At 35.7% G+C, this 15794-nt stretch overlaps 1 protein-coding gene and 1 long non-coding RNA gene across 2 annotated transcripts; both read right to left on the bottom strand.

Annotated features, from left to right (window-relative positions):
* Positions 1-1341: 1341 nt before the first annotated feature.
* Positions 1342-4898, bottom strand: LOC147483320 (uncharacterized). The gene is made up of 5 exons (XR_015206473.1): positions 4762-4898; positions 4571-4609; positions 4064-4120; positions 2593-2877; positions 1342-1633 (listed from the first exon to the last, which is right to left on the bottom strand). It is a non-coding gene; the product is annotated as an uncharacterized LOC147483320 (long non-coding RNA).
* A 5844-nt stretch (positions 4899-10742) lies between these two features.
* Positions 10743-12386, bottom strand: LOC147483319 (protein FAR1-RELATED SEQUENCE 5-like). The gene is made up of 3 exons (XM_086579534.1): positions 12127-12386; positions 11083-11852; positions 10743-10825 (listed from the first exon to the last, which is right to left on the bottom strand). The coding sequence occupies exons 1-3, from the start codon at positions 12384-12386 to the stop codon at positions 10743-10745; spliced, it is 1113 nt and encodes a 370-aa protein (XP_086435660.1).
* Positions 12387-15794: the final 3408 nt, after the last annotated feature.

Here is a 15794-nt window from a genome sequence, read left to right as displayed (position 1 = left end):
GACCTGGATTGACAGAGAAATCAGACATACCTATGTTAATTAAAGAGGAATTGACAGAGGAATTAACAGAGGAACCAATTGAGTTCTCTAACAAAGTTAATTCTTAGGGTTCTAAGTTCTAAGAAGCAGACGTTGAGTTGTTGGGTTTCTTTTCGTGATAAGGAATATGTTAAGTGAGAAATACAAATCGAAATCCAATTATAAATATCTGGAATTTTGGTCCAAACAGCCCAGTGAGGTCGCAGAGAAGTATTAGAAACGATCTCTTCAGACCACTCATCAACCCTCTAAACGACCCCATAAGATCGTTTTGGTCTATATCCCAGCGACCTCTTCAGACCGCTCATCAGCCCTCTAAATGACCCCATAAGATCGTTTAGGTCTATATCCTAGTGATCTGCAGAGGTCGTTAAGGCCAGTTTCGTCTGTAAACGATATTTGGGCATCGTTTTGGATGCTTTTGTGCGACCTGGGTGGGTGTTCTGGACCAAAATCTAATCAAAATTTTTATTTGATTTTAGTTCATTTCATATCCAAACCAAATTCATATACGCACATATCCAACCAAATTCAATTGATATCCAACGAAACCCTAATCAAACTTCAAACCAAAATCATTTCATATCCAAACCAAGTTCATGTCATATCCAACCAAATTCAAATTAAAATTCACGTTCAAATTTCATATTCAAATTCAATATGAAATTGAAATGCACATAACCAAAATCCAAATTCATATACATAACTTCCCGACTTCATACATAAATGATTATAACTTCAAATCCCAAATTCAAACCCCACTATACATAACTTCAAATTCAAACACAAATGATTCTAACTTCAAATTTTAAATTCAACTTCTTCACCATCTCTATCTTCGTTGTCTTCATCACCACACTGCAAGAGATAAGGGTTTTAGCAACGCTTGCAAGCGTAGCCAATACCAACAAAACCGTAGCAAAAGCTCATTTGCTACGCCTTAAGTGGCGTTGCCTGGTCGTTACAGATAGTGGCGAAGCAAAAGCTTATGGGCAACGTTATAAGCGTGGCTAATACCGTTTCCTTTGACTACACTCAAAAGCGTTGCTGAAAGATAAAAAAGCGTAGCTGATAATATTTTGGAGTTTGTTTTAGTAAAATGACTAATTATTTAATAAAAATCATTAGCAACACATTGGCCATACTTTGGGGCGTAGCTAAAACTAGCCATCTGCAACCATTTGGGGCGTAGCTAAAGGGAGAACATTGGCCACACTTTGTTACGCGGTGCAAATAAAAGTGCATTGACAACGCTTGAAAGCATAGCAGGAAATGTACCATCAAATATGTAATCCAACAAAATAAACAGAAGTCATACACTTCATAAGTAAATAATCAGAATTCACACACTTCATAAGATAAACATAAGTCATACAGAAATCATATATATATACAGAAGTCATACACTTCTCTGAAAGAGCTACCACTACGTCCAAAATGTCACCCAAAAAAGTTATCATCCAAAATGTTGACGTTTGTTAAAGTTGTAATAGAAACTTTGTCCAACTTTAAATTGTGGCATTCATTCTTCCCAGGAACGAACTCCATAATCCTCCCTCACATCTCCAAGACATTAGGCCCCAGTACTTGAACTCTGCAATTGGAAAAGAATTTGAGCATTAGTGAATCTAGTTTGAGCATAAAAGAATGACTAATTAACACAAAGACTATGAGGATACAAAGAGGCAGTATACTAAACTGGTCAAACATCAACATATTAAAAGTTCATTACCTTGAATGGTCAAGAAATAATGAATATCATGCAATACAAATCATACCATCATATATCAGGCTTCACTCTTCAATTAAAGGTAGAGTGAACTATTTTACAGGGATATGTAACTGAAAATGAAGTGTATGTCCATACTATGTACTGCTCAAACAATCAAGATTTGATGGCTGGTTAATATGTGACACCATGTAGGCATTTCTTATCTCACTTCATTCATCAAGATCAGAGAAAGTGAGAAACATAAAATCCATCCATCTTCTAAGAAGAATAAACATTAGTTACTTTGATCACACATATCAAACTCTGCATTGAAAAGAGAAAATGAAATATTTTATGAGCATACCAACATCACTACCATTTCTTCTATACAACTTGAACCAGTGGTCTTAGATTGGTATCAAAAAAATATCTTGAACCAGTAAGCAGCTAGAGTAAGGAGATGCAATAAAGCTCGGGATGGATAGCACAACAAACAAATGTAGAGAAGAATGTATATATATGTGTAGTCTAAGAATGTCATGGTGCTATCCCTCGCTTAAAGCTTAACCTCAGCAAAATATTGGCCACCATTAGATGGTGGCTTCATGAGCATTGTTTGGTCATAATTTTCAGATCACAAACCTGATCAATCAATATTGGCTACTAATTAGCTACCTCGCGCTAACTATTGTCAGTGCATAGCGCAGCAAGTGTCCAAGTTATATAAATTTAGGAGTCCAATGACACGCCTTATTGTGACCAGAAAATGTAGAGCCATATAAGCTCTAAGACTAGAATTCAACGCTTTAGCATTTAAGTTGTAAACTCTTAAAAATACATACCGCATGAGCACCAGCGAACTGCGACATAAGAAACTCCAATTTGGCTTTAGAAGAAGTTTTCCAACTCTGCAACTCCTCAACCCTAAGGTCAGTATCAAGTAAACGAGCTATGAGCTCCCCGGCACGTTGTTCAGACTCATGTGCATGTCTTTCAGCAACCTCTGCTCTCCTAAGCTCCTCCACTTCAGAATTACAGTAAGCCAAGGAAGAAGAGATTGGATCCTGACTTGATCATCTAATCCTAGTTTTGGATCAGAAGCTTCACACGTTCAATGGGAGCAGTAGCTGTTTTGGATACAGCAACAGAGGCACCACCCATGCATTAAGAAGTCAATGGCAAAGTTAGCAAAGCCTTTCTATACACTCGGGGCTTGAACAAAGATAGGTGAGGTGTAGCTAGTAACAGACGATAAGTCAAGACTAGTTCGGCAGGGCCGCTGCATTCCAGGATACTACAAAACCCCATTTCTATACTGTCCACCACCACCAATGCACCTTTCATACAGACCATTGGTAGACCAACATATGATTCCATACAAAAACCACTTCTAAAACTCAAAGGACATCTAAAATAGTGCCATCTAAACACACAACCAACATTACCTTTGCATAGACAAGATCATCATATATTTATATAGTAGTTCAAATCTTGATTTGTTTTAAGATACTATATCTCTTATTGTTTTCATATACTATATCTCTTATTGTATACTATATACTATATCTCTTATTGTTTTCATTCTTCAAATTATATCAATCATGGAAGGAAATACCACCAAACAATATTAGAAACAAGGATGTCTAGCAAGTAATTCTAGGCCACCAAGAGGTTTAGCAAAACAATCATTCATGTAAAAGAAATCCAGTGTGAGAACGTTCCCTCTCACTTAATTACCCATAAGAAATCTATTTTGCTTGAGAAAGATCTAAAGAAACAATTTATTAAGTAACTAAGGTCCACTTGAAATTGGATGAAACACAAAACACTAGCAATTATTTCCATGTAAGTTTGCATCACATTAACAACCATTAAATCTAACACATTGTATTCTTCAAAACATCAAAATGAGTGTATTCATCAGATGACATAGTGTAGCAAACAACATCATGGCACAGCACAGATATTGAAATGAAAATAAAGAAAAACAATCCATGGGGATGAACACCATGCATTTTCTACACATCCCTTTCTTCATCAGCAATACCCGCATATATAGATAATTGTAGTCTAACAAATAAATGTCATCAACACACAAACTCAGTCCTTTTAAATCACAAACTACTTACGAAATCAGTACCGACATTATTCATAATAAAATCCCAAACTACTTATAAAATTTGATGCTTTTAAATCAAAACAGTTCCAAAAGAAATTCATACCAAACCCATTAAAACTTCAAACAAATCCCATTAAAGCAATCAATTTAAATTTCAGAAAAAAGTTAATGGGAAAAGGAAGAAGACACAAAACCTGATCTTCTTTGTAGTTCTCGAGCAACTTAGATAACCCAAAATCAGCTTTTGCTTCCTGAAATCAAACCCCGCAATGTAAAAGTTTAAAAAAAGTGCAGCAAGTTTGCAACCCAGTTTTGCTGTGCTGAGTTAAGCGTCTTTTTTTTTTGCTGGAAGTGTGTCAAGCAGGGTTTAGTTATTTCAGACAGGAAAAAAAAGGATAAAAATTTCATTTTTTTTCTTAAATGTTGAGCTGCTGCTAATCCAGATTTCCAAATAAAATAAAATGGGAGATACCCAATCAAATCGAGAATGGAGAAGCAGTATCAAGATGTTACAACACGCACTGCATTTGTTGTTGCTCATTCTGCATATACACAATGTCTTTAAAGAACACTGGTGCTGCTCTTAGTGATTTTGGACGAGGTGAAGTTCAAGACCCTCATCATCATCGCTCTCATAATAATAATGTCCCACTTCATCACCAACCTACAAGTCAACTAAATAAAATGAAAGAAATGCATACCTCAAATCAAAAGCTTAGCCTGGGATCCAACTAACCCACCTATCAAGAAAATTTTACAAAATTAGAATCATGCCAAATACAAAAGCTTTAGACTTTAGATATATAAACTCAAAATTCTTCAACATTAGAAAAATATGAACCTTTGGACTTTAGGTGGCAAACCAAAAAAAGAAGAGATACAATTGACTTACGAGTGAAGGGACCGAAGCACACACTGAAAATAGAGAGCGATGATGGAAGAGAATAGAGTTGGAAGAGAGAGAGACGGAGAGGGGTGGGCTGGAAGAGAGAGAGAGAGAGAGAGGCGCTTGTATTTTTAGTTAGTTGGTTTTTTGGTTTTTGCTATTTTAAGTTAGAGAGAGGCGGCTGGTTTATTTTTGGGAAGGACTATATACAGACCCATTATCTCTCAAGTCAGACTCCATATCAATACAGACCCAGTTTTTCTCAAATCAGACCCCAAATTTAAAATTATCGTTGGGCACACCTCCCAGGGCTTCAAAAACTAAAAACTTTATTTTCTCTTTTCACTGTTCTCTTTCTACCTCCCGCTATTCTCTTTCTTCCTCCTCTAAAATACAACATTGTGAGCCACCTTTTTTTTAAAAAAATTCTTCTTCCTATGTTTAAGACGTTATAATGATGAAAAATGAGTTTTAAAACGTGTTAAGCTTTTTACCATATTTGACTAAAATCGTTGGAACACTTGGGCCCAAATCGCGATCTGTGGAAGTCCTTGAATCATGTTTAAAGGCTGGGTTATCTGGTAATGTTATGTTTATTTCAACGTTGTAATATATAAGTTTTTAACGTGTTTAGCTGATATGTGGTAATGTTTTATTGGCAATTGCAAGATTTGAATTTTCTTCATTGAATGACCATTACCACCAGGAGACTCTTGATAATTTGAGGAAACAAAGTGTTTAAGATAATAAGAACTTTTTTATTACCCATTTTAACTTAACTTTTGTTTAACTGTGCTATCTTATGGTTTGATTCTTTGTTTTTAAGATTTGGGTAATGGGTATAATCTTCATACTTGATTCATAGCTATGTAGTTAGTTTTTTACTCGAGTTCTTGTTTGTGTTTACGAATTTGTGAAGAAAACGTTTTAGACCTTTTAAAAAAAGACAGAGTAACATACTCATATTCAGACCCATCGGCCAAATATGCCCCATAGCTTCCTACAGAGGTCGCAGAACCAAAATAGGCGGTGCTTGAGAATCTTACCATTTTTGTTCTACCGGACAAATGCTCGCGCACATCTCTCATAGTATGTATCTCGTGCCTCACATACAATTTTAACACTTCTCTGCAAGCAATGCTTCACTATCTTCTTTTGACAAGCCTTTAGATTCAAACCCCCGAATAGTAGCTGTGTCACACACAAAAGATGATGGAATCTTCTTCTTAAAAATATATTACTTACATAACTGAAAAAAAAAAATAGACAAAGCTAGCCCAACTACGATAAGATGCCGTGGAGAATAATATCCGCACCGCTTTGCTTGAGGTAATCAAGGTGTACCAGTAACATAAGAGGTCATAATTACAAGCGAAACTATTCATATGTGAATGGCAATGGAATAAAGAGACATTACAGTTTGGATTAAATGAGGAGAACCGATAAGACACTTGGCACTCCAAAGAGGGTCATTAAGATCGACACCATGTCGTTCAAGTTTGGTTGTTAGTCCTCCATCAATCAAAGGCGTACCCACCCATTTGTTGAAGGAAATTGGACATGCTTTCGACAATGGATTAACGAGTCCGGCCCTCATTTTGATAATTTTATAGGTTCTTATTTTGGTTAGTAGTGGTCATCTATATTATTATAGTTAGCCTGAGGCTAGAAGCAAATGGGGTGACCAGAATTTATTTTTTTTCAAATGCACTTGCATTCTGCAGACTCTTTTGTGAGAATGTTAATCCTTAGACACAGTATTCTCTTCTATGTTAAAATTATCAAGCCATATTCGTATTATCCTAAGTGCCTAATGCATATAGCTAGGGTAACTTGTTTGTCCTATATGTACAATCCATGAGAAAATTTTGGTTAAAAGTCTTAGCCATTTGGATCGAACCCGGATGGGACCAAAACAATTCGCAAACCTCATTGCTACCTTCTCGAAGCGTTCTTGTACTCCACATATCCATTTCCTTAACAATCTACCCAACTCTTGCAAGCTGTGTTCTATTTTCCATTTCATCAAGTCTAATTCGTGTCTTGCGTTATACATTTGTCTCATGGAGGGACGAGTTTAATATATCTCTTGCTTTGTGGCATTCATGACCTCTTTTGGTTTGACTCCAACTCTACTCATCTCAGATACAAGAATCATTTCCATCTTATTAAACCTTCCCATATAAGAGTGACCTTCCATAGTTTTGCCATCCCATGATTATGGCGACCACAATCAACTCTTAGTGTCCATCTATCTAAACTACCACGTTCAAAACATGCTTTTAATTTAAAAGGACAATTCATCTTTTTGTTCGGTCTTTTCACTTTGCCTTCTCGTTTGCTTCTACCTTTTTATGAGATCGAAATTTACCACCATGCTCACATATCAAAATAAGTCTAGGAGCCTTTCCACCAATTGCATTTTGAGATTTCCGGTGGCGATAATAGCTCCCACTTCACTTCCTTTTATGTTGTGTCCAATCAATCAAATCTTGGCGACTATCAAATACCTATAAATCAATTTAAGTATTCATTAATCCATGGGTAAGAATGTATTAAATCAAAAAGTAAGTTTCAAAACATATATTCATCCATGCATACCATGTTGGTGTTAAAATGTTGGGGTTTGATCTATGTAGTGCTCCTCCGAAGATGCATTTGAATTTTGTGAAGTCCGAAGTGCATCAATTGGTACCTCATTGTGACTGTATAGAGGATCCTATAACATTTACAGTGAATTATAATTTTAGCTAAAAATTTGTCACAAGAAAAATATGGGATATCTATCAAAGTAACTAAGAGACGGCCAAATTAGACTGTCTAATGCTTCATAAGTCGCTCCAGTTGGGGCACCAAAGTCTTAGAAAGTTAGTTGGCCTAGGACGTCTCGAACGTAAGACTATTCTCATTTCCCAACACTCACTATTCAAATCAACCATTAAACGGAAGAGATCGTCCTTATAGATTGAGTTTGCATAAATACTTTGTAATCACATTTTGTACAAGTCGTCCTCATAATGATTTCATAATAAATTGATATTGGAATCATTATGAACAATAGTTGTATATGGAGTTACCTCGTCTTGGTCGCCGTCTTGGTCACTTGATTGAAATTTCTCTTCATTAAATAGTTCATTTTTCACATTAAAAACATCATATGCCCATTCCATTTCACTCAATGTCATAAAAAAAAAATATGAAAAACAAAAAGATGGGTTGTAAATAGAAATATAACAAAAGAATTTGAAAAAGAAGATGAATATGTGTAGAGAAAGAAGATATGTGTGGGTTAAGTTTATTTGGATTGGAAAATGAGAGGAGTGGAAAAAAAAAGTGTGGGTTTAAGGAAGGTTTCTTGAGAGAGAGTAAAAAGACAAAACTTGAGTAAAAAGACAAAAGTTGAAATTTATGTGTTTTCACTTTTTAAGTGGAGTCTGCCCTAAGAGATTATTTGGGGACATATTTGGTATTAATTTTTTTTTAAATGGGGTCTGCCTTGAGATATATGGGGTCTGTATATAGCAATTCCCTTATTTTTTTTGATTTTTCGTAAAAAAAAAGAGCACACAAATGAAAACTAAGCGGGAAGTAGCAAGGCAATGGAGCGCCGAAGGAAAACAAAGGTTGCATAATATCATTTACAACGCAAGGAAAGGTGCGGGATGTCCATCTAGCCCGAAACCCGCCCAAAACCCGAACAAAATACCCTATCGAACCCGACAAAATCCAAACCCGAACCCAAACCAAAATATATAGGATAGGATTTGGTCACACTCTCTAAACCCGAATTGACCCGAGCCCGACCCGATAATTTAGCCCTAAACCCGTTAAAAGGGCTAAAAACCTCGAAACCGAAATCAAACCGAAATCGAACCCCAAATCCAGTTTCAATTACTGAAAGAATGAGTTAGATAAATATTTGGATTATGATCTCATTCATGTTTACAATGATGAGTTATTTAATATATTGGATTATGAAAAAATTGATGTCGGAATTTCTAATTTTTTTAGTAATTGCACGTGATCATGTGTCTATAGTTCATTCTGAGTCCATCTATTTTTAAATCATATCAAATAATTATGTCCGTGTATAGGTGATAATTACTTCCAAGTTCATTAGAAGTTTTATTTTGTTTGAAGGATTGGTGGATAGCCGAAGAAAGAATAAAATATAGATATATATTTCAAATAAAGTTTCTTATTGTCTTTTTTCTTCATTTATACCGGGCTTTAACCTACCCGAAATATAGGGTTAGGGTAGGGTTTGGTCACACTTCTCAACAAATATACCCGACTCCGAACCCGACCCTTTGAAAACCGGTCTCAAAACCCGAAAAGTCAAGTTCGGGCCGAGTCGGGTACCTGTTTAGACATCCCTAAAGGTGTCCATAAACGGCTAGTCATCAAACCGGGTAGATGGCCGATCGAGCAACTCACTCAGCTTGTTCTGGGCTCGACTCGAACTCACTTGTTCAATAATATAATATGAGTTGGGTTTGATCACATTTTAAAACTCGAGCTTGAACTCTAGACCCCGCGCGCAAGCTACTCGTAGATTATATTTTTCATAGTTATGTTAACACTTAATTAGAATAATTATTTATGTTAGTGTGTTGAATTATAGTTAATCAACACATTGATTATTATAATCTTATGTGTACACCTTGTAATAGTTGCTAGATAGTGGTTTATTGTGGTATTAGTGGATTGTAGTTGCATTTTAGTATTTCGTTAGATAGGTTTACCAAGTTATTTTGGTCTTGAGATAAAATTATGTGTTTATTTGTGCACACTAATATGTAGCTTCTGGTTGAGCTATATGCAAAACAAGTCGAATCAAACTCTGGAATAACGTACATATGATCAAATTCTAAATTGTAAGAAATCTAGACTCGTTAAACTATTCGAATACTCGATGAGTCAAGCTTGAGCACAAAATAAAACTCGAACAAAATTTGAGCTTGACTCGAGCCAAGCTTGAACACCCTAAAACTAGACTCGAGTAGATCGATGACCAACTTAACCCTACATGATAAAAAGATATGAGTTTATTAAATTTAACATCTATATCTATATCTATATAACAAAATAGGGTGGTGTCGGACCAACCACACCTCCCCCTAACCTTTGGATTAATTTATGACATGGAGGATCTAAATGATGATATGATGGGGTGGGGTGGGTGTGTGCAACTTTGTTAAGTCACTCCATAACCATTTGGTCAACAAAGGCTACATGGGCTGGGCTTTTAACATTGGGCCCTTTACACTTCGTGAATGGACACTATAACTATTTGGGATGGGCCTTTTATGTTAGGCCTTTTTACACCTTTTGGGCTTTTTAAGTTGGTGGACTTGGGCTGGATTTTTTGCAACAAATACTAGTTAACAATGAATAATAAAGCGTGGCTGAAGCTACTTTATTTGTAAATCAACAAATAATTATATAGCATAGTATTTGCTACTCACTAATGCGTAGCAAAAGGCCTATCATTTGCAACGAAACAACAACAAAGTGTGGCCGAAGCTACTGTAGAAAGCATAAAAAAACTAGTCACTATTTGCTATGTTTCAAAGCATGGCGGATACTATTAAAATGAATTAAATATAATTTCCTTGGACTTATCATTTGCAACAAAACAATGAAGTGTGGCCGAACCTATTGTAGAAAAGATCTAACACTTAAATGGGGAAGTACTGGCCGCGCATTTGCCCATAGCAAAAAACTAGTCACTATTTGCTACGTTTCAAAGCGTGCCCGATACTATTAATAATAAATTTATACCATTTTTTTTTCTTTTAAACATGAAATACCTTTAGCTACGTTTCAAAGCGTGGCCGATACTATTAAAAAGAAATTAATACCATATATTTTTTTATGTTAAATATGAAATACCTTCAACTGCACCAAAAAACGTTGTCAATACTGCAAATTATCTTGTACCTCTAGAAAAGGTTAGCTACGCGCGCTTGAAAGCGTTGCTAATGCTAATCTCTTGTAGTGGCACCTCTATCTTCATCGTAGTCATGATCTCTATGATCGTCCACATCCTCAATCTCCTCATCAATAACTGTTAAGTAAGAAAGTGATGACAAATGTCAATTTTACAGTGAACTCCAAACAAGAAAATTTAGTATACTAGGAATGAATGAAAACTATGGAAATCACTTTACTTACTTATCCCCTTCTTCCTATTTGGATTTTGAGGACAATTTCGTTTGTCATGATTAACATTAACCTGGTTACAACTAGTACATCTCCTGCCTGTCTTCCCTTTGGTAGCTTTTGCAATGCCTTTCTCCAAACCTCATTTTATTCTAGTACTACTTTTGTAAACCTTCACTTTCTTTTTCTTTCCTTTAGTTTGTGAGATGTTAGGATTCATAAGTAAAACTTGTGAGACATCAATTGCAGGTTGTGAGTTTTCATTGACAGTGTATGAATCGACAACTGAAATCTTGATCCCATCGTTAGTCTTCTTCATTTTCTTGAGCTCTAGTGATAGTGCTTGTAATCTTTTTAACATCAATTGGTAAGTCTCATCTGCTTCAGCCGCTTCATAGACTAATTGATTGGCAACCATATGAAGTTGGGTAGTTCTCAGTACCTCAGAACTCTCATGGCCACTTACTAGTCCACTGTCATACTCAGCTCTATATTTGTTTGCCCCTTTCATCCATCTCTTTAGAATAAAGTGACCGGGTATCTCTATATCACGACACTGAAAAACCTTTATAAGGTGCCCACAGGGTATCCCTAGGAACTCGAAAAGTTTGCATTCACAGTTACCTTGTTTTGTGGCTGAGTTGAACTTCACCTTCCACTCACGGTGATCACCTTCCACTCGAGACTTGTAAGTGTAGGTCGTGTAGCCATCACTACCCTTTTCATCATCATCCAAGACATACTTAGCTCGAGCTTTCTCACATTCTTTCTTGAAACTATCATACGCATTCCTCGTATACACTTTTGATGCACTCTTCAAAAGAAAGGCATTACTATCGACGATGCGATCCGAGTGTTCTGTAGTATAATCCTCTCTTTTTTCTCTTTGAAAAATTCTACTCAAACACCTATCATTCTTTAACACAAACTCTCTAACACAGTTGTAGTTCAACAGAAACAATTCTTGTAAAAAGAATTCATGCCTTCGGAACGCCCAGTAGTATTAGTGCCAGCATAGAAAGTATCCAAGTGATAAACCGGTGCCCATTTTTCTCGAATCTCATATAGTCCTATGAGCCATTCATTCTCCACCAACTCATTTGTAGACATCAATTCCTTCCACTTCGTTTCGAAAACACTAGGAATATAAGTTTCCCGAATACACATTTTGATAGTTTTTTTGAAAGATGACCTCTTGAAATAAACATGTGGAAGTCAGGGAATTTCTTCAAAATGTGCCATAGGCAAAATCTATGTCGTGTATTTGGGAAAACCTTCGCAACAGCCGCCGTCATAGCTATGTCTTGATCTGTGATAATTGAAGATGGGGCATGCCCGCCCATGGCTGCAAGCCAAGTCTGAAAAACCCACTCAAAAGATTCTTCTGTCTCATCCAATAGGGGTGCACAACCAAACTGGATTGACTGCATGTGGTGGTTTACTCCAGTAAACGGTGCAAATGGCATTTCATATACGTTCTTGCGATATGTGGTATCAAAGAAAAGAACCTCACCAAAATATCTGGAAACCGCATCGTGGAGCGACCATCTACCCAGAAAAAATTTATTGCCCGTGCTTCGCTATCCATCTGTATTGTGTAGAAGAAATTAGGGTCTTCTATACTCTTCTTCTTAAAAAAATTTAGCACTGCGGTAGCATCACCTTTGATAGGTTTCTTATACTCCTTCAATGGACCTAAGTGGTTCCAACAATCTCTGTCAAAAAAACCATTTTGTGGTCCATCAAGTATATCAACAACTTTATTCACAGGTATGCCTTAATCACGGAACGAGTCAATCAACATCTTAGCTGCAACAGACAAATTTTTGCAAGTAGGCATGCACATCCTTTTCGCCAGACTAACAAGGTTGTGATTGTGCGTACCAACATACTTCACCACTTTCCATAATCTACTGTCTTATTTTGTCACTCTCATTGTTGCTAAACACCCACATTTCACTGTATTCGTGTTTCTCCTCTTGTTTATTACTTCTTTCTCGGACCCTACTTCTTTCTCGGACCCCTCATCTACTTTTTTTTTTCCACTCATTCTATGTAAGTCCCAAAACTCTCGCAAGTCATTTTACAAGTACTGACTTCGTCTGAATGTGAAATTCTTTTTTGGGTACTTCGAGTAACGGCACTAAATCCTAATGCTTTTCCGTAGTCTATATAAAAATGTTTCGCACCTTCTAGACTTGTAAAATTCATCCCAAAATACGGAATCTTTTCACTATTGACTATGTCTATGTTGTCTCGAGTTGGATGAGAAGACGAAGCGGCCTCATTTTCATTTTCCTCAGATACTCCATTATGAAGAAAGACGTTATCAATTGATTCTATAGAAAACACAATAGATAATTAATTGAAAGCTAGAGAAGGAAAAAAAAACAAAATCATCTTTCAGGATTTTCATCTGCCAGTTAAAAACAAGTTGAATATATAAGTTGAAAACCCCCAACATCAAAACAAGTTCGGAATCAACATCAAGTAATTTCGAAATATAACTTGGCAATATAAGTAGGGTGCAAACAACTTTGTCAATTCAATATAAGTATGCAAAAATCAATGTTTGCTCACCTGAATCATTCAATGTTGCCGTCGATTCTATCTCTCTTTCTAGTTGGCGGGAAACTGGACTGAGTGAAACTCTAGACAAAGTTTAAAGGTTTGTTGGAGAAGAGAATTAGTAAGAATTGGTTTGCTGGTTTAGTGGAGAGAGTTTATTCTTAGTTTTTAGTTAAGGGTTTCAGATGAATCCAATAATATTGATTGTTTGCTATGTGATTGTTTGTTATGTGATTTTTTTTGGTTCAATTAATTATTTATTTATTTATTTTTTGGGGCGAAATGGAGAACGAAGGGTTGGTTCGTTCTTTCTTTTGTTTTAAACTAGATCGTTAGATTTTGAGATGATCTCGGGAGTTGAGTGGGTGAGATTGGAAGTGGGCTGGGAGTGGGTCTATCCCTCCCCTACTTAAAATTGTATGCATAACAAAATTTTAAACAATTTCCTTCGTGTGAGTAAGATTACATTGGCACAACATTGTTTTCTTTTCTTGATTGAACATACTGAAAAATTAATAATCTACATGAAATGCGAGTTGAGCTATAATATACCTAGTTTCCATACCCTTCCTAGAACCAATTTCGTCAATGCTCCTGTAGTCTTATTCATTGATGAGTTTACATATTGATATCTTTGTCAATGTGGAGGTTTGCATCTCACCTATAAATCTTAACGTTGAGATGGTTGTTTATATAGAATAGACCAAATGAAATCTTATTATACGCATCTATGTCGACTTAAGAAAGTTATTATAAATGAATTATTAATTCATACATTTTTAAAAAATGAATTATAATAGTACACGTTTTTAATTAATATCCCGATGAATGATAGTTTTATTTATTTATTTATTTATTTATTTTTTGTGATTGCAAAAGTGAGCCCAAAACATCGATAAAGAGGTGCACCATTAACCTCTTATTGTTTTCCCAGGTCCAAGTCATCATTTATACTAATAGTGTCATGCAAAACATTTACAAAATGCTAATACACTCCTGCTACAATAATGACATTCAAAATTGTCAAATGAGAATCATTGGTTTTGTCATGCTAATTGTGTTCTTGCATTTCAAGTTTTCAATAACTGGATTGAAATAAACAGTTTGAATTTGTAGACCTACACTCCTCCAATCCTCTTCGTTCTTATAGGTTTGAATGAATATGTTCCACCCATGAATATATATATCACTTTCTTGATATTTCAGACATGCAGTTACCTTTATGGCTAAAGGTGATGGGAAGTTTGGCAAGGCATTGGGGGATCCTATATATGTTTGGATATGTGAACATTTGCATCTCGCCATAGCCCTGAGCACACTCCAGCAGGAAAAAGACCTCTGAGGGAATAATTAAGTGGAGTAATATATATCTCCTAAAATTTGCATAAGAAGAAACATTAATTAATTAATACTACTGTACCATGCGCAGAAACTATTTTTAGCTATGCCAACGTAAAATGCATCCTTCCGTTGTTAAGCCCAGGCCAGGGTAAAGGATATGAGGGAAACGGGTAATATGCCGATCATTCACCAAGGTATGACTCAATTATGAAAACCTTTTTATTGCTTTATATATGCCTACTTGATTGTTTCATACAAATCATTGATGTGATATCATTTTTTAGATGGCTGAATGTATCCTCAAGGTACAAGAACTCAAGAAGTACAAATAACTTCACAAAAGAGTAATCTCATCTAAACACATGAATATATGATACTGCTTACCTATCTACTAACAAAATGCTTAAAATTCTAAATGCAATTGGTCCTAAACATGCATTGGGTCCGTTTGATTGTAATGACTTGAGAGTATATTTGTATGTTTATTTCTGCCTTATTTCGGGTGCTCTTTTGGTTATTGTTGCTGGAGGAGTTCTTATAGACTACAAAGCAATTGCTTATCACCTTGAGTAAGCACACTTATGCCTTGTCACTGAGGTGCCTTGGACTAACCATTTCATCTAGATGACAAAATTTTAAAGTTCGAAAATATTCTAATAATAATACATAAAGTTGCCGCTGTTATAGAATATGATTACAAAACTATGGCCAAGGGATTCACCTTTTTTAATTGTGTTACAGAGCATGCTTACAGAACTATGGTTTTGTTGTTGTTGTTGTTGTTGTCTTTGATGCATTTTAATGCATCGACTAGGATGCATTAAGAGGTGAATTCAATTTTATATCTCATGTCCATGAGCCTTTGATTAGAGACATTGCCTCATTCGTGAACGATTTTAACACTCATTCATGTTATGGAACTAATTGTACATTGCATTTTATCGTCTTTTGGTGTTGTGGTAATT

This window comes from Coptis chinensis, chromosome 8 (genome assembly GCF_015680905.1).
Source record: "Coptis chinensis isolate HL-2020 chromosome 8, ASM1568090v1, whole genome shotgun sequence".
Lineage (NCBI taxonomy): Eukaryota > Viridiplantae > Streptophyta > Magnoliopsida > Ranunculales > Ranunculaceae > Coptis > Coptis chinensis.
This window is presented reverse-complemented; position numbering and strand designations above follow the sequence as displayed.

Coding starts and splice junctions, on each gene's coding strand:
- LOC147483319 (XM_086579534.1), bottom strand. CDS start 12,386: ATGCCATTTGCACCGTTTACTGGAGTAAACCACCACATGCAGTCAATC. Junction 11,853..12,126: donor AAATTCCCTGACTTCCACAT/GTTTATTTCAAG, acceptor CAACTGTGTTAG/AGAGTTTGTGTTAAAGAATG. Junction 10,826..11,082: donor GAAAGTGAAGGTTTACAAAA/GTAGTACTAGAA, acceptor CTTACTTAACAG/TTATTGATGAGGAGATTGAG.